General features: G+C 46.1%; 1 protein-coding gene across 1 annotated transcript; it reads left to right on the forward strand.

The window, feature by feature from the left end:
• The first annotated feature begins 11,756 nt into the window (after nucleotides 1-11,756).
• On the forward strand, nucleotides 11,757-17,896 carry LOC109780815 (serine/threonine-protein kinase BSK1-2). Its single transcript, XM_020339399.4, has 9 exons — nucleotides 11,757-12,365; nucleotides 12,467-12,602; nucleotides 13,306-13,439; nucleotides 13,852-13,957; nucleotides 14,247-14,332; nucleotides 15,781-15,969; nucleotides 16,834-17,019; nucleotides 17,094-17,207; nucleotides 17,293-17,896. The coding sequence occupies exons 1-9, from the start codon at nucleotides 11,988-11,990 to the stop codon at nucleotides 17,545-17,547; spliced, it is 1,584 nt and encodes a 527-aa protein (XP_020194988.1). The 5' UTR covers nucleotides 11,757-11,987; the 3' UTR covers nucleotides 17,548-17,896.
• The last annotated feature ends 6,209 nt before the right edge of the window (nucleotides 17,897-24,105 follow it).

A 24,105-nucleotide genomic window follows, 5' to 3' on the forward strand; every position in this document is an offset into this window, starting at 1 on the left:
ATAATTCAAATTCAAACAATCGGTGCATGAAAAGGTGCACAAGAACGGTCTAGAAAACCATGCTTGTGCTATTTAGTACATTCTCATGCCTTTTCCTAGGAATGGGCAGATATTTACTGGGTTAACAACTATACAAAAATTAAATACATGCTTGGAAAAACATGACGCCTGGTGTGGTGCCATGGTATGACCTCACCGTGCCCTGGTAAAAATGTCGTGATGCGCGCCTTTCATAAAACGAACCATCATCCGAGGAAGTTTCATGGTTTCGAGGGGGAAATCACCAAGATTGAAGGGGGATCCAAATTTCCTTTGTCCTTTGTCCACGAGTTTTTTTCTATGATGAACATACAACCTGCAAATCACCGTGTTCAAATTTGGCACTTTTTCGGGTTCATTTGCCATATTTATGGGATTATGTGCATTTCGTAGGCATTAATGCGCATAATTCAAATTCAAACAATCGATGCATGAAAGGGTCCACAAGAACGGCCTAGAAAAACCATGCTCGTACCATTTAGTAAATTCCCATGCCTTTCACAAGGAATAATGGATATATATCTCGTTCAAATGTGTGGCAATAGTCAACCACAAATGTTTGTTTGTTGGGTTTTCAACTATAGAAAAAATGAAATAAATGCTTAAAAACATGACGCCTGGCATGATGCCATGGTATGACCTCACCATGCCCTGGTAAAAATTTGAGAAGGTTTGGCTTATGTCGTCATGCACGCCCTTCATAAATCGAACCATCACCGAGGAAGTTCCATGCTTTCGAGAGGGAAAATCCCCAAGATTGAAGGGGATCCTAATTTCCGTCCTAGTTTGTCATTCAGTTTTTTTCCAACGATCAACATACCGCCTCAAATGCAACGTGTTCAAATTTGGCACTTTTCCGGGTTCATTTGCCATATTTAGGGGATTATGTGCATTTCCTAGGCATTAATGCGCATAATTCAAGTTCAAACAATCGATGCATGAAAGGGTCCACAAGAACGGCCTAGAAAACCATGCTCGTGCCATTTAGTAAATTCTCATGCCTTTTACAAGGAATGGACAAATATTTTGATGAAATGTGTGGCAATAGTCAACCACAAATGTTTGTTTGTTGGGTTTTCAACTATAGAAAAAATGAAATAAATGCTTAAAAACATGACGCCTGGCATGGTGCCATGGTATGGCCTCACCATGCCCTGCTAAAAATTTGAGAAGGTTTGGCTTATGTTGTCATGCACGCCCTTCATAAATCGAACCATCACCGAGGAAGTTCCATGCTTTCTAAAGGGAAATCCTCAAGATCGAAGGGGAATCCAAATTTTCTTCGTTCTTTGCCCTGGAGTTTTTTTCTACGACGAACATACACCCTGCAAAGCACCGTGTTCAAATTTGGCATTTGTCCGGGCTCATTTACCATATTTAGGGGATTATGTGCATTTTCTAGGCATTTAGCGCATATAAATCCAATCCAGCTACAGGTGCACGGGTGTGATGTGAGGGATGTGGATTGCTGTTCGATCGCGGCGCATCCAACGGTGCACACGCGCGATCCGCGTGGCTGGGGTTCCGGCCAATCATAACGCAACACACAATAGGCTCAGCGCACACTGTTTTCGGAAGCGACGGAGATGAACCGTGTGCGATAATGAACGAGCAAAATTGTAAGGGAAACCAAATTTCTGTTGTCGTTAGTGGTTGAGCTCTTGAATACCACCGCACTGTATGGCTGCCTGGCCCGTCCGTCCCAGAGCTCTCTCCAGGCGTCGCCCATGGCACCGCGGCGCACAGTAACTGGTAAGGAAGCGATGGCTTACCGCCGCGCCGCGTTCCTCGCCGCCTGCGATCGCACACATGGTAACGAAGCGATGGCATCTCGCCGCGCCGAGTTCATAGCCGCCGCCGGCCAGACAGTTACATGGGCGGACTTCAAGGCTGCCATGGCCGAATGGGTGGTGGATCTAGAGGCGGCCAAAGCCGCACAGAAGAAGCGGAAAAGGCAGAAAGCAGTCAAGAAAAGAGAGTCCCGTCGCCGCAAGAAAAAAGAGGCCGCACGCCGTGGTGAGGAGAGCTTGGCGGAGATCGAAGCACGGTGGGCTGCCACCTACAAGGCCGGGAAGGAGAACGCCGGCGTCTGGCCAGCATGCCCTGATGGCAGCATGTGAGAAGTAGGTTTGTAGTATTAGAGCAAATTACCAGTAGTGCTTTAAGTTTGTAGTAATAACGTACAATGTCGGTACGAGCATCCTTTGAGGGCTTTGAGCGTTGATTAGCATGTGTGCCCGTGTGCGTTTTTTTGCGTTAATCATTAGAAGATCACAAAACACACGGTTTCTATGCCGTACCCGTTTGCGTTTTTTGCGTTAATGACCCATAAGTCAGTTACCTATGCGATATTTCCTAATAAACCAGGCGTACCATTGACTGAAAAAAATCAAGTACACGTGTACATTTTTTGGAGACGGGATCTGCCAACTTTCTTTTTTCTCGCACACGAGTATTTTACGCGCTTCGTCTGCGTTGTGTGTTTCCCCCGCCCAAGTTTCAAGTTTCGCACCGAAATTTTCATTAGGCGCGTGATTTCAGAATTTATTCCACCAACCACATCCCCTTCCCTCAGTATCCCCCCCCCCCGCCCTCCCTCGTCCCTCCCCCTACCGGCATCTCAAATTGCTGCCGCCGCAACCACAGCTTCAACCACATCTACGTTCTGCTCGGATCCAGTCAGGTAACCCACCGATCTCTATCACGTCCCCGGCCTGATTGCTTAAATGGCACCTGCGAAACATCCTCATGCCTCCAAATCCCCCCCTCCAGGAGCTGATGGCGGTCCATGGCGCGATGGCCGCTGTGCGTGTTGATCCGGAGGAACACCTCGCCTCCGCCTCCGCCGCCAACATGGTGCAGGCTTTGCCCAGATGAAGTCCCCCAGCGACTACCCCCAGGACTTAACAGGTAAGATCTGACCAGCTAAATCTTACCAATACCACTTGCAACGGCTATGATTTGTACGCTTGATGTATTAAGCATGTTCGTGCCTTGTTTATTTCAGTACTGCACACTGTGTGATGTTCAAATATTATCGTGTCCAGCTCAATTTCACCAATACTAGCAACAAACTTACAATACATGACTCAGGATATCACTAGAGATGCTGCCCATTTGCTATTTTTAGTGGATGCTAACCCTGTTGCACTTAACATGCATGTCCATGTACTTACGCAGGGTCATAACGGCCGATGCTTTTGTTTGCCGTCGAGGTGAGCTGCATCCCATGTCTTACAGTATTTCACATAATTTGTGCAATTGCAGTTTAACTTCTACCCATTTACTGGTTGCCTGTAGGTACACATGTCAGTGGCACTGATCCATGCTTCGACCTGTAGGAACAGCTCGCCTCCGCCGTCGCTGACTTTGGGCGAGCTCTGGCCAAGATGAAGTGCCCCAGCAACTACCTCTCAGGACTTACCAAGTATGTACTCACCAGTTCAATCTTACCAATACCAGTTGCAATTAATGGCTATGTTCTGTACGGTCGATGTATTAAGCATGTTCTAGTAAACATGCCTAACACGTTTAAGCTACTTTCCCTACCTTTTTATAGACATCTGGGCCATTCTCTGCTCTGGCAGCACCTGCCCTGTGATGTTTAACTATGCCAATTGCATTTTTATCAGTACCGGTTTCAATGTCTATTAAGCCCATTGCAATTGACAGTTAAATCCATTTTTAAACAGTTCCATTTCAATGGCTACAAACTTACAAAACATGACTTAGGATGTTGTTAAGCCTGTTGCAATTAACAGTTGTATCTATTTTTTAATCTGTCCATTTGCTACCATGCTACTCTCCGCAATGAAGATATACTAGAGATGTTGCCCCATTTGCTATTTTTGGTGGATGCTCACCCTGTTGTACTTAACATGCTTGTCCATGTACTTACGCAGGGTCATATCGACCGATGTTGTTGTTTGCCGTCAAGGTTAGCTGCATCCCATGTCTTACAGTATTTCACATCATTTGTGCAATTGTAGTTTAACTTCTACCATTTACTGGTTGCCTGTAGGTACACATGTCAGTGACACTGATCCACTCTTCGACCTGGAGGAACAGCTCGCCGCCGCCGCCGCTGACTTTGGGCGGGCTCTGGCCAAGATGAAGTGCCCCAGCAACTACCTCTCAGGACTTACCAAGTATGTACCCACCATTTCAATCTTACCAATACCAGTTGCAATTAATGGCTATGTTTTGTACTGTCGATGTATTAAGCATGTTGTAGTAAACATGCCTAACACATTTGAGCTATTTTCCCTACCTTTTTATAGACAACTGGGCCATTATCAGCTCTGGCAGCACCTGCCCTGTGATGTTTAACTCTGTCAATTGCATTTTTATCAGTACCGGTTTCAATGGCCATTAAGCCTGTTGCAATTAACAGTTGTATCCATTTTTTAATCCGTCCCTTTGCTACCGTGCTACTCATTCAAAATGAAGATATCACTACAGATGCTGCCGTTTTATTACCATTTGCTATTTTTGGTGGATGTTAACCCTGTTGTAGTTAACATTGGCTTTCCATGTACTTACACAGGGCTACAATGGGCGATGCTGTTGTTTGCGGTCGAGGTTAGCTACATCCCATGTCTTATACACCATCTATTCCTAAATATAAGTATTTTTTAGAGATTCCAATATGGACTACATAAGGAGCAAAATGAGTGAATCTAGATTCTAATCTAAACTATATATATAATTCTATATACATCCGTATGTAGTTCATATTGAAATCTCAAATAATAATACTTGTACTTAGCATACGTAGTTGTATTTTACATCATTTGTGCAATCTCAGTTTAGCTCCTAACATTTACTGGTTGCTTGTAGGTACATATATGAGGGGTACTGATCCACACTTCGATCCCTTTTGCGTATGGGGCAATGAGATATTCATGCACAAGCGTCAAGTGAGGAACCTAAGAAAGATTGTTAGGTGAAAGAAACGGTGATTGGAATTAAGCTCTTTATTTACACTTTGTCGAAGACAACAATGAACTTTAGGATGTTAAGTAATGTGTTGCCTTTTCCCCCTGCCCACAACAAGTTACTCTATTAGACCTCAGTATCTGATATTTTTCTCTTTTCAGTGGTTTCCGAAACTATTTACTGATGATTACCTTGTAAACTACATGACCAGAGTGGAGCCAAGTGAAGTTAAAGTATATAATTCATGCTACCATGATAATGCTCTAGAAGTCTTCCTGAAGGCAGTGAAGGATGGGCGGGCAATCGTCACAAGGGGTTGCACAAAAGTGGTTCGTGCCTATGGCATGCAGGAAGGCACATTATGGGCATTCCGCTTCTTCGACACCGTCGACAGTCAAAACGATTTACACTTGTCTCTTCACCTTTACCGCCTTTAAATATTGTGGTTCATCATAGTTAATTGCTGCCTAATCCTGTAATTACTGAACATATTGTACTGGCAGTTTTATTTATGGATTCATTATTGAACCATTGTGCTGAGAAATTGAATTGCACGTTTTGTATTTCAAAATTTCCAATTAGAATAATAAATTACATGCAAAAATAAAAAGAGAACAGACGGTCATGGAACTTTGCAAACGGATCTGGCAGTAAAAGCGCTTGTGATGGATAGCCCAATGCCACACAGTTTTCTACATCAAATCATGTGTGATGTAGTCAATGAAAGCAAACAGTTAACCAAGGCAGAGCGTGTGTGATAGTTACACCTTTCACACACGAGCGTATACATAAAACCGTGTGGGATGTACATCCGAACGGAAACGTTTTCCCTGGATTGACTGTGTGGGATGTACATAAGAACGGAAACGTATTCCTTGGATTGACTGTGTGTGATATACATACGAACGGAAATGTTTTTCTGGGATTCACCGTGTGGGATGTACATACCTACGGAAATGATTTTCTCGGATTACCGTGTGGGATGTACATACCTACGGAAATGATTTTCTTGGATTACTGTGTGGGATGTACATACCTACGGAAATGATTGGGTTTCGATGCCTCGCCCGATCGCACACGGCCCCAGCCTGGGTTCCAGGAGGGCCTATCCCCGACGATTTCTGGGTCGTGTGGGAAGGACACCCTATCGCACACACTCACTTGGCGACGGTTCCAAATGCCATCACGGAAAGGGGTTAAAACCGTTTGTTTAGGACCGACACGCACCAGTGATGATCAACAGGGGATGATTGTATGAATGGCAAGTGTATGTAGTTATCCATAGGGACTTATCAGTGGTAGGGAATTGCAAAAGCGGTGGGAACAATGGTCTCGAGAAAAACATCGAAGAGTATCTTCGGAATCTTCTGGTGAATCAAGCGATCATCTAGAATGAGGGGCTCTCCGGGAGGAAGTAGTTATGAGAACCTAGAGTTAGAGTTAGTAAAATCTTTAACCCGAAAAGAAGAGAGATCTGTATCCCAGAGTAAAGGAGAGGAATAAAATATCCTAATACCATCCATTTGCGATGTAGGCCCGTAAACGACACAACAATGTTAGTAAAATAGCTTTTCAAAGACTAGACTCAACTTCAGCCAAGGAGTTGGAAAGGGGCTTCCTACATGCAGTCGGCTCTGATACCAACTTGTGACGCCCTCGACTCAATCGTGCACTAATCATACACGCAAATGTGCACGATCAAGATTAGAGACTCACAGGAAGATACCACAACACAACTCTAGACACAAATTCAAACATAAGGGAGATATATTACAAACCGAGGGTCACGAGGACCCGAATAAACGAGTCAGCGAAAGCAAGAATATCTGAGTACAGACATAATTATACAACTTTGCCTTAAGAAGGCTAGCAAAACAACGACAACTAGATCGAAAAGGCGCATGCCTCCTGCCTAGGGCCTCCTAACTACTCCTAGTCGTCGGTCTCCTCATAGTAGTATGCTCCATTGGGGTAGTCGTAGCCATCGGAGGGATCAGCTGGCTCCGAGGCTCCGTCATCTGATTACAGCAACCGGGTAGAGGGAAAAAAGCTAGCAAAGCAACGACGAGTACTCATCCAAACTACTCGCAAGAATTACATCAGATCTATGCTAAGTATGCATCAGTATCAAGGGAAGGGTTTGTCTGAGGACTATACTACAGAATTGCTAGAATAGAAGTGAAGACCTAGCCTAACGAAGACTAGTCTCTTGAAGCGTCTTGCAGCAACAAAAGAGAGTAGAGTAGCAAATCAAATAGTAACAAGTATATAATAGCAACGCCAGGAGATCCTTCCTCGTCTACCCCGCAAGGAAGCGATCCCGGAGCCATCAAATTAGTTTAGTGTAACAAGTATCCAGTTCTAGCTGTAGTAGATCGGGATACAACTCCGAGCTTCCATTATCGTGGACACGACTATTCGAATAGATTACTTCCTTGAAGGGGTGCACCAACTTACCCAGCACGCTCCATTAACTCCGACCGGACACACTTTAATGGGTCATGCCCGGCCTCGGCTGGTCGACACGTCGTAGTCCTACCTAGGCTCAACATAGAGGTCAGCACGCTGGTCTAAATCCTAAGTGCAAAGGGGTCATGGGCCAATTGTCCTAAGCACTCCTGCGCGTTGCGTACGCAGCCTAGAGCAGACCCACCTCCTTATACAGGCGCAGGCGGTTACCTTCCAACCGGGCACGCGCCACTCAACTGCTGACGTTCGAAGAGCTTTCGTGAGAATCGTATGGTGGTCGGTGCGAAAAGGCCAGAGGCCTACTCAGATCATATGTCCAAACCGTTAGTGTATTAGGAGCTCGCAGAGATGATCAGTGATCATGTCGCCCCGTCTCGCGGACTTACGACAAGGGCCAAGCCCATCCCTCTACTGGGGCGGTCTCTGCCTGCCCGGTCGTGTGCCTCATTATCTCACGGGTACCATCATGGTCAACCCGACTTCAATAACTCTCGTGGGTACCCCTTGGGTCGACCCGACTTCAACAAAGGACTGAGGTGAAGGTCAAGGTATCTGTGTGTCCATAACATCAAGGGGAATCAGAGGAATCACCCTCGATGGATTCCTACTCGATGTAACCGTTAAGGTGACCTTGGAGGAATCACCCTCGAAGGGTCCACACTTGAGGTGTTGCACGACAGTCATCATCGGGAGTGGTGAATGAGGAATCACCCTCAGTAATCCATGACCTATTAGCTACACTACAGAGATATCATCAGGAGTGTGATTCGAGGAATCACCCTCGACACTCGATAGTAGCTCTGCAGAGTCGTACAACTAAAGGGAGTGCCGGTGATGTGTCGTTCTCTCCACCTCGATCACATTGATGGAGTCATCCGAAACAAAGCATGGCAACACAGGCAAGGGTGCGGGGCCACTGATGGATCACTAACCAACCTATACTGAGCATATAGGATAACAGGTAAAGTAACAACAGCAGGTTACAAAAGCAGGCTATGCATCAGAATAGGAGCTATCGAACAATAGTAGCAAAATCTAATGCAAGCATGAGAGAGAAAGAATGGGCCATATAGGAATGATCAAGGGGGTTTTGCTTGCCTGGAAGCTCTGCTGAAAGGGGCTGGTCGTCAGGAGCGTAGTCATAACCAGCGGCGTCAGTCTCAGGGTCTACCGAAGAGAAGAGGGGGAGAAACAGTAAATACAAAACAAACAAATGCATCACAATGCATGACATGGCAATATGCTGTGTTAAGGGTGACCTAATGCAGTGCTACACGTTACAGACGGAGCGGGAAAATATCTAGAAATATTTTCCCGACTCTAGGCAATTATCGTACAGACGAATCGAAGGGGAAGGTTCCATGTTTGCAGTGTTGGGGGCATGTGACAGGTATGTGGATGGCATATTCGGATTGGTCTTATTTTTGATCATTTTTCATATATAAATAAATTATTTTCATCCGTGTTATGGTTTATTTTATATGATTTTTCAAAGTTTAATTGAATTTCTAGATCCACTATATTATTATTAATTAGTTAATTGCTATGGGTACACAGAAGTGTACCCAGAGTTGTGCATGTATGGTTGCCTGGTGGGGTCCAGTTGACTGCCTAGTCAGCAGTCAACTAGGACCGTTGGCTCGTCAACAATTCCTGTGGGACCCATCTGTCATTGGCGGAATCAAGCCTAGTCAGCAATTTGACTTAGTCAAATTGGACAGGGGGCCAGCTGTCATTGGGTCAGTTAATTAGCAGGGGTTAATTATTTTAGTTAGCAGAGAGGTGGCCCAGTCGTCAGTGGGGTCTAGTGGGTTAGGCAATTAGATTAGCAACTAATCTAATCTGGCTGGGGCCCACCTGTCTTTCAGACATGGCCGGCTGCTAGGGGCTATGCACGCGTGGGCGCACACAGCCGAGGCGCAGGCCATGGCCGTGCATGGATAGAGGAGACGCAGGCCGTGGTGGGCCAGAGGCGGGCACGGGCAGGGGCGAGGCAAGCGCGGCGAGCGAAGCGCAGCGGCTGGCTAGCGCGGGCGCGAGGGTAGCGGCAGGGTGCGGGGGACGCATGGCCGGGTGTGCGCCCATGCGACCAGGGTGTGGCCAGGGGCGCGGGGGCACGCGACAGCGAGGCACGGGCGCGCCGGTGCAGGGCCGAGGCGCGGCGGACGCGCGACAGGAGCGGGGCTCCGATGCTGCCGCAGCGGAGCTTTAGCCACGATGGAACCAGCAGGTAGAGGACGAGCGCGAGAGGGGGAACATGGGGAAGCGACTGCTAGCTCACAACAGCTCAGTTGGAGGGGTCAGTGGGCTCGGGGACGGCGTGACGATGACGAATCGATGTCGGCGACCGCCGGAGCCCCGAGGTGGACGAGGCGGTCGATGGCGGCGATCCCGCGGCTCCAAGCTCTTGATATTCTCCTTGGAGGCGTGAGACGACGTGGCGGAGTCAACGGACACGGCGAAGAGGCGAGGGGAGCTCGATGGGCGTGGTGAACGGCGATGACGCTCTCGGGTGTGTCCTCGGGGTGGAAGAATCGGCGAGGGGAAGGGGGAAATGGCCTAGGGTTTGCCAGTGGAGAGAGAGAGAGCGCGTCGAGGGCGTCCTCTTATCCACTAGAGGAGCCGTGGGATGGCCGGCACGGCGCGGTCGATGGCCTGGATGGGCGCCACACCATCCCCTGTGAACAATAGGAAGGAGAAGACCTCCTGGTGGGCTAGGCCTCGCACTGTAGCAGTGGGCTACAAGTGCATAGTAGTTAGGTTTCTATTTCCTTTTTATTTTCTGTTTATGTATTTTTTCTACTGTTTTGTATTTTGTTTTGCCATCAAATGACTGTTGGAAAACAAGGGACTTGGCCACATATTTACTTTGCATTATTTGGCATTGCCAAAAAAGTTTGGAAAATATTTGAAGCTGTTTGAATTTTGCAGATGGAAGAGCAATTAAATAGGATGATTTGGTACTGTTTTAATTGCTAGAGCTCAATTAAGCAAATAAGTGATGTTGTTTTTCTTAACAAATAATTGTTATGGAATATTTGATGAATGACTGTCTATTTTGCAACCATGTCCATGAAACTTAAATTTCTCTTTCAATTTGAATTGATTTCAGAGATGGAGTTTGAAATGATATATGAATCCATAGTGATCAAGCGTTGCATAGCAAAGTGACTTAGCATAATCATGAAGGATTATTATAGCTTGGTTATTGGGGTGTTACAGGAGGCTTGAGGCAGAGGACATGGTTGTGCATCGACAACGGTTGATCGTCTACCCGAGCCGGTGTGGTGAGATGTTGGTGACCACGATCCCAACTACAAGTACGTGGACGACATCGTTAGGCTGCTGCACCCTAATACGACGATTCCCTGCTTGGGGCGCACGGGTGATAATGGAGCCCCGTGCCGCTAGGTGATTGTTGTGACGGCACGGTAGAACTTGGATCTTCAGACCCGACAACAAGGACAAGTATGTTTTTTGCAACTGATTCCGCCGCCATAGATGAGAATGATGGAGCATGAGGACGACGCGAGATTGTCGGAGCGACTTGAATTGTGATTTTGGCGGTGCCGATGTCCTTCCTCCCTCAATCTTCGTCGCTATGTGCGACGATGACCTTCGTTGTTCAGAGGCTTTGGGGGCGACCGCCTTTTTATTGCGGCTTGAATGCCTGTTTGTGCGTGCGTGGTCTTTACTTGCCTGACATCTCACATCAAGACTGTGCTACGCATATAGCTGTTGGGATCACGGAAAGTGATGGTGACAATGACTTTGATGTGGTTGTGCTTCTTAGGTATCGGTCTCGGGCTCCGAGGTGAAGACCCAAGGGTGAAAATCAATAACCTGGCTTCGGTGGATAGGTCTAACAATAGTGGTGCTTACGCATCGTTCCATTCCTTAAGTAATTCCTGTTGGAGAATATTTCTCGTTGTACTTGTAATGTCAATAGATGGTTGGTGCTGATATGATCGCTGCTATAGGTTGCTGATCTTTGTTTTTTGTTTTGATCGATGCAGAGTTCCTTTTTTCTTTCTACTTCATCAAGGCATAGCTTCGGTGTCGTATGACTTTGCTATTAACCGGTCTTATTCTTTGTGTGTCTGTGTCAGTGGTCGTTGTGGTGGACATCTTAGTTATGCAAACAATGGGTATGGCCGTCATGTTTGTATCCTAAGACGCTTCATCGACAAAATGAGAGTCGCAGGTTAGTTTCTTGTCTCCGTCAATATTTGTGCATGATCTGTCACGCTTGGGTGGTCGTATTATAACAAGCGTGTATACACATGTGCGTCATCTCGCAAGGAAGAAATGGACGCAGCCGACCGATCTAGTCCCGAAATGTCCGCGTTCCAGACTACTACAGTCGTCGTAACCCAAAGAGCACGAGGAGGGAGGCAACACGGGACCAAAGCCCAGAGAAGCCGCAAGCAAGTTACAACAACCGTCTCCGCCCCCTCGCCCCACGCACACGAGCGCACAGCCGCGCACGCAAAAGGCCCGGCCAGCGGACGCCGACGGACTTTTCTTCCCACGCTTCCTTCATGGGCTGCTGCGGCTCCTCGCTGCGGTCGTGGGTCCACGCGGAGAAGCCGCCGGGGCCCCGGCGGCCTGCTCCCCCTCCCCCGCCGCCGCACCGCCCCTCCTTCTCCCTCAAGGCGCAGAAGGCCGCCCCGCCGCCGCCGGCGGCGCGCGGGGAGGAGGAGCAGGAGGTCCCGGCGCTCGCGGAGTTCTTGCTGGCGGAGCTCCGCGCGGCCACGGACGGCTTCGCGGCGGGGAATATCGTGTCGGAGAGCGGCGAGAAGGCCCCCAACCTCGTCTACAGGGGCCGGCTGCGGGGCGCCTCCGGAGGCGCCGCCCCTCGCGCCATCGCCGTCAAGAAGTTCGCCAAGCATGCCTGGCCTGACCCCAAGCAGTTCGCGGTAGGAGGGAGAGGCCGCGAAGAACTCGTGGTTTGGTGTATGGCTGAATTGCGGGTTTTGGGGGACATATGGTTCTGACGATTTGTTTGTCTGGTTTCCAGGAGGAGGCCAAGGGGGTGGGCAAGCTGCGGCACCGAAGGCTGGCAAACCTCATCGGCTACTGCTGCGACGGCGACGAGCGGCTGCTTGTCGCGGAGTTCATGTCCAACGATACCCTCGCCAAGCACCTGTTCCACTGTGAGTCCCCCAAGCAACCCCCCTGCAGACTGTCTTTAGTTAGTAGTAGTTTCCCGGGCTGTTTATTGATTCTATAGAACCTGCAAATCCTTTGCTTTAGCAGATGTCGCTGAATTATGGGATGCGGTAAGCAAGTGTTGAATTTGGCAAGTTATTGTGTCTGCACAAGGCTTCTACTCACAGTGCAGTGTTTGCAGCATTTTGATGTCAAACTTAAGCAATTGATATACTAGTTATTTCAATTATCATCCTGGATGCAATTGAGTTTAATTTATCTCAAATGATATGAGTTTCTATGTATATTACACACATCCTGTTTGTGATTGTTAATTCGGTCATTCTTGAGTTAAAGACTTACTAGTGATGACATTTATCACCAAAGGGAAGTTATTGTTTCTGCACAAGGCTTCGACTCAGTGCAGTTGTTTGCAGCATTTTGATGTCGAACTTAAGCTATTGATAGTTAATGCTTGATTGACCTTCCCTCGGGTCCCCAGCTTCCATGCTCACTTGTTATTTTGATTATCACCTTGTATAAAAGGGAAATATTGCACACATACTGCTTGTGATTGCTAATTTGGTCATTTTGAGTTAAATACCGACAAGTAATGACATTTATCATCTGTGCTCAATGGGTATGAACCGGTCTTGCAAACAACTATCAAATTAATTTGCTCTTCGCCATACTTCTGCCCTTGTGCAGGGGAAAACCAGACTATTGAATGGGCTATGCGTCTGAGAGTTGCATACTGCATTGCCGAAGCATTGGGATATTGCAGCAATGAGGAACGCTCTTTATATCATGACCTAAATGCATACAGAGTCCTCTTTGATGAGGTAAATGATCAGCAAGACAAGTCTGTTTAAGTGTATAGACTCTGTCAAACCAATGATTATTTTCTTGTGCTGATGGCCATGGTGACAATATTTAGAGGTTTCCAAGTTTAGATTTCGTTTTACGTAAAAAAAGTTAAGATTTTTTACGTTAACAAGAAACGGAAATGTTAGCGGTTAGCTGTCTTTTTATGCACTGTTTATGCGCACATAAACTATAAGGATAATTCGATTACTAGGAAAATTGTTTAGCAGAACTTACATTGGCATTTGGAAGATGTCTTGCATTCAATTTGTTTACAACTTCACCAAGTAGGCTTTATGAGATATTGATTGCATCCAACAGTTGAACATGTCATTTTGTACCAATTACCATGCATGTAAGCAAAGCATCTAATAACCTTTCTGGTTGCAGAATGGTGATCCACGCCTCTCATGCTTTGGTCTGATGAAAAACAGCAGGGATGGGAAAAGTTATAGCACAAATCTAGCGTACACACCTCCAGAATATCTGAGAAATGGTATTTAATCCTTTTCTTACTTAGTAATGAAATATTTCTTCTTCTAGGAGTTTAGATTTATTATCGCAATCCTCCACTCCACAAACAATAGGAATGTCATGGGATGAAGCTTTAATCTATCGGCACTGAATAACAAAATTTCTCAAAGTGGAAAGACAAATATAGTACCTTTGTTAAGATATTGGTTAAATATATTAGATAGAAGTCATGATGAGTCTTTTCTGCATTATTGATGTTGACAAAGGCACCACCGATGCTTATTTGAGTTATCTTCTTTTCTTTCTTTCAGGCAGGGTCACAGCAGAAAGTGTCATTTTCAGTTTCGGCACTGTACTCCTTGATCTTCTCAGCGGAAAGCGCATACCTCCTTCCCATGTAAGTTTCTTGTTAAGCATGTTTTCTTAGCTTCCGTCATATTCAGCTAAAGAAATGCAGAAATTATGCCAGAGATACTTGTTTGGTTTTTCTTGTTAAGCTTGATGCACTAGCCAGCACAACCAAAAGTCCGAACTAATGGAAAGGGCTAGGCAATCCACATATACACTTCAACAGGCTTTCGCAATTTATCCAAAAATTGTTGTTGTCCCCTCTGTGTCCTCTCGAGCCATACCTGAGTCTATTCATGCGCTGACTTCCCGCGTCACATGTGAGAGGGGTTTTTGAAGTGTATATGTTGCTTGCCTAGCCTTTCCATCAGTTCGGACTTTTGGTTGCGTTGGCTAGTGCATGAAGCTTAACATTTCTCAGCACAAATACCAGTTGAACACCCATGCAGATTGAACTATAAGGAAAACATTCATGTTGATATTTAGATGTACAAGTTTTCACGGATCCACACAGGTTTTCTGCCAAGAAATTCTTACATATAATGTATTTGAAGTAATAGTAGTATTGTTTAGCCAATACACATGGCCATTACACATCCAGGCTGACATCTATGCTCTGACCAAGAGGATGTAGAAGTCATTCGTGTGCTGTATGATTGGCCCAACAGGCAGTTTCAGCTTAGTAGCTTACCCTTGTAAATCTAATAGCCACTTTGCAATATCACACCACCTATATGTTGTGGCCATATCTCCCCCTTCAAGCATAGAGTAGCTCCTTGTGTTGGCCGGCTCAATGCTATAGCTGTCGCTTGTGTCATCCGTGTCACTTGCCTCGCTTGTGGCAGACATGATCGGTGTGATGACACTAAGTGTCAGTACAGTGTTTAGTGGTTGGTGTTCACCTCACCCTCACCCTATGCCCCCTTGGACCTCTTTTTTTCATACCTCTGCATCATCATGATGCACACAGCCATTTTATTAATAAATTATCCAATGTACGAAACAGTCATGAAAACAAAGGAAAAAAGATAGAGCACGGCCACGATCGGTCGAAAATGAGATTGCATGAGTCAAACACATAATCTACTACTTGTTCGTTGGCCAAATCGGATGAATAATCCCTGTGCGACGGTCTCAAAACGTCTGCACCCAAAGGCCATGTGCTCCTGAGCGTTGCATTAGTCCAACTAGCAGCTGAGGCAGGCACCAGTAGCACAAACCTTTCGGGGGATTTCATTGTCCTCATGCAATTTTTGGGTTGCACCAATAGAATCTCCTTATTATGTCCGATAATTTTTTGGTCATTTTGAACACCCATATCCGAAAACCTTGATCAACCCATTAAATATTGTTGGAACTCCATGCAACCTACTCAACTTGTTGTGTGTAGAAACTACGGCCTGTACAATTATTTACCAAAGCCTATCACCAGTTAACAAGACAATATACATTAGTATGCACACTGGTAATGATGGGTATATGCTTCATTGCACTCAGGCACTTGATATGATAAGAAGCAGAAACATCCAAGCACTAATGGATTCACATTTGGAGGGGAACTACTCAACGGAGGAGGCTACTACCTTGGTGAATCTTGCTTCTCAATGTTTGCAGTATGAACCAAGAGACCGGCCTGATATAAAGAAGTTGGTTTCCATTCTCGAACCACTGCAAACCAAATCAGAGGTAATAACATCTACTCTATTCTTATGCTTCTTCTAGTTTTTGACTACTCCTATGAATTAAGATGTTTTAGCATTGGACTACAGAGCCCCCTTTTCCTATCATTCATGCTAATGACATGTTAGTGTAACTTCCGCATTCACATGATGATTCCTGACATTTCAGTCATGTACTTGAGAGTTTCTCGTGCATGCTGTTCAGAAGTATTTTCACTGGTCCCTTTCAGGCTCTTTGGTCGAAATGTGGGTAACTGTGGCATTGTGTTACACCTAGCCCATTAATGCAGTAACATACTCCCTCCTTCCAGATATATAGGACAAATTTTGATTGGTTAAAACAAGGATTTGACCAACAATTACTCCATCAGCATGTAGTATATGTGACACAAAGTTGATGTCAGTGGATTTGTATGTTAATGAAGTAATTGTTGGTTCAAGCCTTGTGTTAACTAATCAAAATACACCCTATATATCTGAATGGAGAGGGAGTAGTGACCAACCATTTAGTGGCGATGACTGTTATTAAATATATTGAATAACAGTACTCAGTACTCAACATATGGGCATATCTCCCGCAAAAAACAAAAACAAAAAAAACATATGGGCATACGCCCACTTTGGCATAGAGTATATAATGTATGTCTTCCAGCACTGTGCAAAGGCTGTATGTTCCAAATTGTGTTCAGTATGTTATGTTTGTTACTTGGTTGTAATAACGTCTTATATTATGGGACGGAGGGAGTATTTATTTAGGCCAAGTTTTGTAACATTTTGCTTTGTTACTTCCGTGTTAGGAATGACATAATTTCGATAGATGAGTAGCATGACATATATATCTGATGATTTCTCATTGCAAAATACAAAGCAGGTGCCATCTTATGTGATGCTTGGAGTTCCGAAACCTGATGAACCATCAAAGGCACCACCTAGCCCTACTCCACAGCCACAGCACCCTCTTTCTCCCATGGGAGAAGCCTGTTCAAGGATGGACCTAACTGCCATACATCAGATTCTAGTCTCGATGCATTACAGAGATGATGAAGGGAGTAATGAGGTAAAGAGCACCGTGTTCTGTTTCCAGCATGTCCTTTCTGCAGTGTTGTATCTTCACCGGTCTCCGCATTGCAGTTATCGTTCCAAGAATGGACACAGCAGATGAGGGATATGTTGGACGCCCGGAAACAGGGTGACTTTGCTTTCCGAGACAAGGACTTCAAAGCAGCCATAGATTGTTATACTCAGGTAGTGCCTTATCCGGATCTATAGGACGTTCTCCAAGTCGCTGTAAAATTTTCTGATCCATCCTTTGCCTGTGATTGTTTCACAGTTTGTTGATGTCGGGACAATGGTGTCGCCAACGGTTTACGCCAGACGGAGCTTGTGCCACCTGATGTGTGACCAACCTGACGCTGCCCTCCGGGACGCAATGCAAGCGCAGTGTGTGTATCCCGATTGGCCCACAGCTTTCTACATGCAGGCGGTCGCCCTGTCCAAGCTAGACATGCAGAGTGACGCCACCGACATGTTGAACGAGGCCTCACAACTTGAAGAGAAGAGGCAAAAGAGCGCAAGAGGTCCATGAATGAAGAGCATATTAAACTTGGAGAAGTCACATCCATCCCATATATATGTATGTAGTCGGAAGTTTGCGCTGATCTGAGCGGTATAGGAGCTAGAAGATCTGCGGGAAGACGTTTCACTGAAGAGTCCTGTGAATGCGATTGAAGGAACTCGTTTGGTTTGGCATACCTGTGATAGGTAGTGCATTTTTGGGCCCAAATTTGTTGTATATAACGTCAGTTGAAACAGGCAGCAAACGCGGTCGTTCGTTTGAATGTGTGTTGCTGGTTGTTGGGAAGGGTCCTTGTTGTAGCTAAAGCAAATAAACATACCTATATCCTGTTTATACAGAAAATATTGGTTTGGATGTACATCGACTCGAGAGTACGTTCCTGCTCATCTTATGGGCTATGTAGGATCGTGGAGTCCTTGCATAATTATCTACGCTTGCACTGCGGTTGAATAATTGCCTGAAGAGCATAACTGTCACAGGTTTGGCACATGACACTGTCTAAGCGGTACCATTTCCCCTCGTGACTCCATGACCTCCCTCCAGACGCTTCAAGTTTGTATCGACCGAGGATACTCGAAAGACCCCTTTGTTGGCTGGGAGTTTAGATTTACGCGTTTGGTATTGGTAAGTTGCCTGAATTTGCAACTCACGCCAGTCAAATTTCAAGCGCAACCCTGAGGAAGAGATGGGATGCCGCAGAGCGAGCGCAAGGCGCGGGGTCGCCGGCGTGGTTGAACCCGGAGCGACCCGGATTGAGGTGGCAGCAACATCGCTGGTGGAGGGGTGTCAATGATTCATCTGTTTCGGGTGCAGTATGGGGTGGGGGCTCGCTAAAGTTCGAAAAGAACTCAGGTTAGAGGGATGATTGTGGGCGGCACCATACCGGAGGGAGGCAGGAGGAAGAGAAAAAGACAGCGACAAAATGAAGCTAGGATTTTTTTTTGAAAGAAAAGGTAGAGATAGTCTACCTTATGCATTCAAAACAGGGTAAACCCGAAAGACCAAAGGCCGATTATACGAAGGTGGTGTAAACGTGCACTGAAAGTGCAGCAGGCCACCACCAAGCCAGTTAGAAAGAGGTTACATAAGGCGGAGGAGGGGTTGGGGGAAGCACTGCTAGGGAGTTACAAGAAAGTCGGCCCAACCTAAAATTGTGCAGTGATCATCCGCCACTCTGGCACGCGCGCTCCATAGTCTAAGAAGATCAGAAACCTCGTGGAGTGCACGTGCGGCATGCCAGCTGTCCTTGTTGAAGACCCGATCGTTCCGTGCTCTCCATAATCCCACAGCACCCGCCTCGAGCAAAGCATTCCAAAGCTTCCCATAAAAATCAGCTGATTCGCGGCAGCATAAGAAATCCTTAAGATGCCGTAGAGGCAGGTGTAAGAAGTCCCGCCTTGCCCCACACTTTGTCCGCGAGCTTACATCGCAGGACGATATGATCAATACTTTCCACTGCGGGGCAGACATCACAACCATTATGTGGCGCAATGGCCGTCCAATGCTTGTTCATCATGTTATCCTTGGTGTTTAGTCTGCCTTTGAGAGCGATCCATAGAAACACTCTGTGCTCACGGGGTATGATAGGATCCCAAATGCTTGGGGCCAGTGGGCAATCCACACCTCTGAAGGCAAGTAGATCAGAGAAGTATTTGGTCGAAAGCCTTCCATTCGTCATCATAGGTGTTCTGGTATCCCCCCTAGAAGGGTCTGGTTGCACGGAATGTAGGAAGCCAAGCAAGGTTCCAAGCTCTGCTGAGGCGGTGTTGGATAAGTTGGGGTGCAGATGAAGAGTCCACTGTCCTTCTCTGAATTGCGAAGCCACCGTGCAGTGCTTGGAGGAAGCGAAGGAGAAAAGCACAGGAAAAGCAAACCGCAGCCTGCCGCATTGAAGCCAGTGGTCAAACCAGAAGGAGATCCGAGTGCTGTCACCCAGCTTACATTGTGTTGAGTGAAGAACAAGGTGCAGTGATGATTTCAAACATTTCCACATGGTGGTATCTCTGCTATGCCGGAGAGCTGAGATCTCCTTCTGGCAGTACTGTTGGCGAACCAAGTAAAGCATGGAACTTCGCTGTGTTGTAGAATGGTAGACATGAGCTTGCATATCATTGCCATGTTATGTGCCCCGAGGTCTCTAATTCCCAAGCCTCCATTCAACCTGGGCGAAATCACCGTGTTCCATCCAACCAAGCAATGCCCCCCTTTCGCTGAGTTTTTGCCTTGCCAAAGAAAGCCTCTCAATATTTGCTCCAGTTTTTCTATCGACTGCTTGGGCCATAGAAAACATGTCATGTAGTAGTTGGGGATGGATGCTAGTACTGAGTTTATCAAGGTAACTCGGCCCCCCCTGGATAGGAAGGTTGCAAGCCAGCCTGACAGTCGTTTATCCACCTTGTGTATGATTGGGATCAAGAGCCCATGTGTGATTTTGTGAACAGATAGCGGGAGTCCGAGGTAGGTGCAGGGAAAGGATGATATCGGGCACTGCAGCAGCTCAACAATCTCAAGACTAGTATCCTGATCTACGCAATTAGGTACTAGAGTGCTCTTTGAAAAATTAATCTGCAGTGAAGCTGGAGAAGTCTTGCAGAATCTGCTTGATAATCCGTGCTTGTTCAATGTCCCCCTGGAACAAAATTAGCGTGTCATCCGCATACTGGAGAATTGGAAAGAAAGCATCTGCTCCTAGCGGGTGTTTTAATCTCCCTGCACTGTGTTCCAAACGGCAGAGCTGCTGTAGAACATCTGCTACCAAGATGAATAGGTAGGGCGAGAGGGCGTCTCCCTGTCTTAGACCACTTTTTGACTTGATGGTGCGTCCCAGTTTACCATTTATCAAGATTCTGGAAGTACTGGACGTCAGCATGGCCGAGATCCATCGAACCCAACGGTCACCAAAACCCCTGACAGAGAGAATTTTTAGGAGTGCTTCCCAGCTGACACTATCAAAAGCCTTGCGGAAATCCAGTTTCAGAGCCACCATCGGGTTGCGTCGTAGTTTTGCCTGCTGTACAAGTTCAGCCGCGAGTGCAAAATTTTCAGCTATACACCTTCCCGGCAAGAAACCAGATTGTAGTTGATGCACTAGCTCCGGTATCATTCTCTGTAGACAGGAAGCAAGGACCTTGGAGACCAGTTTCGGCAGGCTGTGTACCAAGGAGATGGGTCTGAAGTCCTTAATATCCACATGACTGTCCTTCTTAGGTATCAACACTATATTTGCTAAATTCACCCCGTGTAGCTCTGACACTTGATCATAGAAATCTTGGAAGAGGAGCAACAGATCGTCCTTGATAATAGGCATGAAGGCTTTGTAAAATTCATTAGTAAAACCATCAGGCCCCGGGCTCTTATTGTTGGGCAGTCGACGTATGATGTCAGCCACCTCCCCCCATGTGAAGGGGGTCTCTAGCTCTTGAAAATTAGCCGGTTCGTATAGCTGACGGATATTCACCAAGGGCAAAGATGCAGATACCCGGCCGAAGATCTCCTCAAAGAAGTCAGAGGCAATGGAGAGCTTAGCTTCATCATCAAAGAAAGCAACTCCCTCATTGTTCAGCATTCTGATTCTGTTGCGTCTGTGGTGGCAATTGGTGGCTGCATGAAAAAACCGTGTGTTTTCATCCCCTAGTACACAGTCCCTGATCTTTGCTCGGCGCCGCCATGCGGCTGTTTGCCACAAAATGACTTGCTGAGCTTTTGCAGCTGCGTGCTTTCTGAGAGAGAATTCTAGTGCAGAAAGGCTCCTCTTTTCTTCAACTATATCAAGGTATTGAACCACATGTTTGCAGTTATCGAGGATTAAGGCAAGAGGAGTACTTGATCTGTTCAATTTTCTAATCGCCGCCCTCAGCTTCCTCAGCTTGTGGTTAAACCTGGAGAAAGCAGAGGCAATGTGTCTTGTGCCCCTGGGCCACTCTCGGACAATCAGCTCTTTAACTTTCTGGTTCTGAATCCAGTGGTTCTCGAACCTGAAAAACTGCTCCTTGCACTCCTCTTGTTGAAGTCAACCATAATGGGAGTGTGATCCGAGGTGACCGCAGTTCTAGCGGCCGCTTCTATGTGCAGAAAGCCTAAATTCCAGTCTGCATTTACAAGTGCTCTGTCCAGCTTCACCAGAGTAGGATTTCTTCTTTTGTTTGACCATGTAAAGTTGCGGTTCATGATTTCTATATCATCCATGGCCGCCTCTCGTATCCAAGCATTAAAGCTGTCCATGACTGGCCAATTCTTTCCGCCCCTTAACTTTTCTTGTGCAAAAACATACATATTGAAATCTCCCAGCATAATCCAATGTCCATTGATTCCAGCAGAAACCTGTTCCAAGACTTGGAAAAAGCAGGCCTCTCCGAAGCATCACATGGTGCATAGACAATAGATAGTGTGAAAGAGCAGGAGCTAGTGACAGAACTGAATCCCATGGAGATGCAGAATTGGTTCTTGACTAACTCCTCACCGGATATAACATTTTCGTCCCATGCCACCATCAGACCACCCGAAGTGCCACAGGCAGGCATGAAGAGAAAAGTGCGCAGATTTGGCGGCAGAAAGGAGGCCGCCTTCCTTGTGCCAACCACCTGTAACTTGGTCTCCTGCAAGCATACAACATCCGGTCGACTGGCCAGAATTGCATCTTTGACCAACGAGCATTTGTCAGCATCACCAAGCCCCCTAACATTCCAATTTAGGATTCTCATGATGGAAAGAGCATGATCACGGAGACGAAAAGTGAGGGAAGAATAAAGAAGCAAACTGGATTCATTAGACTTGAAATATGCTCAGGAGAGCTTACATGATGATTGCTACCTCTTGAGCATGCGTTGGTTTTCCCTTGAAGAGGAAAGGGTGATGCAGCAAAGTAGCGTAAGTATTTCCCTCAGTTTTTGAGAACCAAGGTATCAATCCAGTAGGAGGATACACGCAAGTCGCCTCGTACCTACACAAACAAATAAGAACCTTGCAACCAACGCGATAAAGGGGTCGTCAATCCTTTCACGGCCACTTGCAAAAGTGAGATCTGATAGAGATAATAAGATAATTTTTTTTGGTATTTTTATGATATAGATTGGAAAGTAAAGATTGCAAAATAAAATAGATCGGAAACTTATATGATGGAAAATAGACCCCGGGGCCATAGGTTTCACTAGTGGCTTCTCTCAAGATAGCATAATCTACGGTGGGTGAAAAATTACTGTCGAGCAATTGATAGAAAAGCACATAGTTATGAGAATATTTAGGCATGATCATGTATATAGGCATCACATCCGCGACAAGTAGACCGAAACGATTCTGCATCTACTACTATTACTCCACACATCGACCGCTATCCAGCATGCATCTAGAGTATTAAGTTCATAAGAACAGAGTAATGCATTAGGCAAGATGACATGATGTAGAGGGATAAACTCAAGCAATATGATATAAACCCCATCTTTTTATCCTCGATGGCAACAATACAATACGTGCCTTGCTGCCCCTGCTGTCACTGGGAAAGGACACTGCAAGATTGAACCAAAAGCTAAGCACTTCTCCCATTGCAAGAAAGATCAATCTAGTAGGCCAAACCAAACTGATAATTCGAAGAGACTTGCAAAGATATCAAATCATACATATAAGAATTCAGAGAAGAACCAAATATTTTTCATAGATAATCTTGATCATAAACCCACAATTCATCGGATCTCGACAAAGACACCGCAAAAAGAATTACATCGAATATATCTCCAAGAGAATCGAGGAGAACTTTGTATTGAGATCCAAAGAGAGAGAAGAAGCCATGTAACTAATAACTATGGACCCGAAGGTCTGTGGTAAACTACTCACACATCATCGGAGAGGCTATGGTGTTGATGTAGAAGCCCTCCATGATCGATTCCCCCTCCGGCGGAGTGCCGGAAAAGGCCCCAAGATGGGATCTCACGGGTACAAAAGGTTGCGGCAGTGGAAATAGGGTTTCGTGGTGCTCTTGGATGTTTTCGGGGTATATGAGTATATATAGGCGAAAGAAGTAGGTCGGTGGAGCCATGAGGGGCCCATGAGGCTGGGGGCGCGCCTCCCTACCTCGTGGCCACCTCGTTGCTTCCTTGACGTCCACTCCAAGTCTCCTGGATCACGTTTGTTCCCAAAATAACTCTCCGAAGGTTTCATTCCGTTCGGATTCCGTTTGATATTTCTTTTCTGCAAAACACTGAAATAGGCAAAAAATAGCAATTTGCATTGGGCCTTTGGTTAGTAGGTTAGCCCCAAAAATAATATAAAAGTGCATAATAAAGCCCATTAAACATCCAAAACAGATAATATAATAGCATGGAACAATCAAAAATTATAGATACGTTGGAGACGTATCAATGAGCCGCAGTAGTACATTTGAAACGACATAGCAACTGGAACAAAAGACCTGGAAACAACCTACGACAACTTAAGGTGGACACGCATGGCGAGACTCTAAACTTAAGCAGTACATATGACCAAGCAGATAACAGAGCATGAAGCAAGAAGTAAAGCACGCATCTAGAACAGATACAAAAAGTGGTCGCCTTGCCAATTAGGACATATGTCTGATGC

The sequence above is a fragment of the Aegilops tauschii genome, chromosome 1 (assembly GCF_002575655.3).
Source record: "Aegilops tauschii subsp. strangulata cultivar AL8/78 chromosome 1, Aet v6.0, whole genome shotgun sequence".
Lineage (NCBI taxonomy): Eukaryota > Viridiplantae > Streptophyta > Magnoliopsida > Poales > Poaceae > Aegilops > Aegilops tauschii.

Excerpts from the sequence above, each read along its gene's own strand:
- LOC109780815 (XM_020339399.4), top strand. The coding sequence starts at position 11,988 with ATGGGCTGCTGCGGCTCCTCGCTGCGGTCGTGGGTCCACGCGGAGAAG. Across the intron at positions 14,333-15,780 it reads AGCGCATACCTCCTTCCCAT|GCACTTGATATGATAAGAAG; the intron begins GTAAGTTTCTTG and ends CATTGCACTCAG. Across the intron at positions 15,970-16,833 it reads CACTGCAAACCAAATCAGAG|GTGCCATCTTATGTGATGCT; the intron begins GTAATAACATCT and ends AATACAAAGCAG.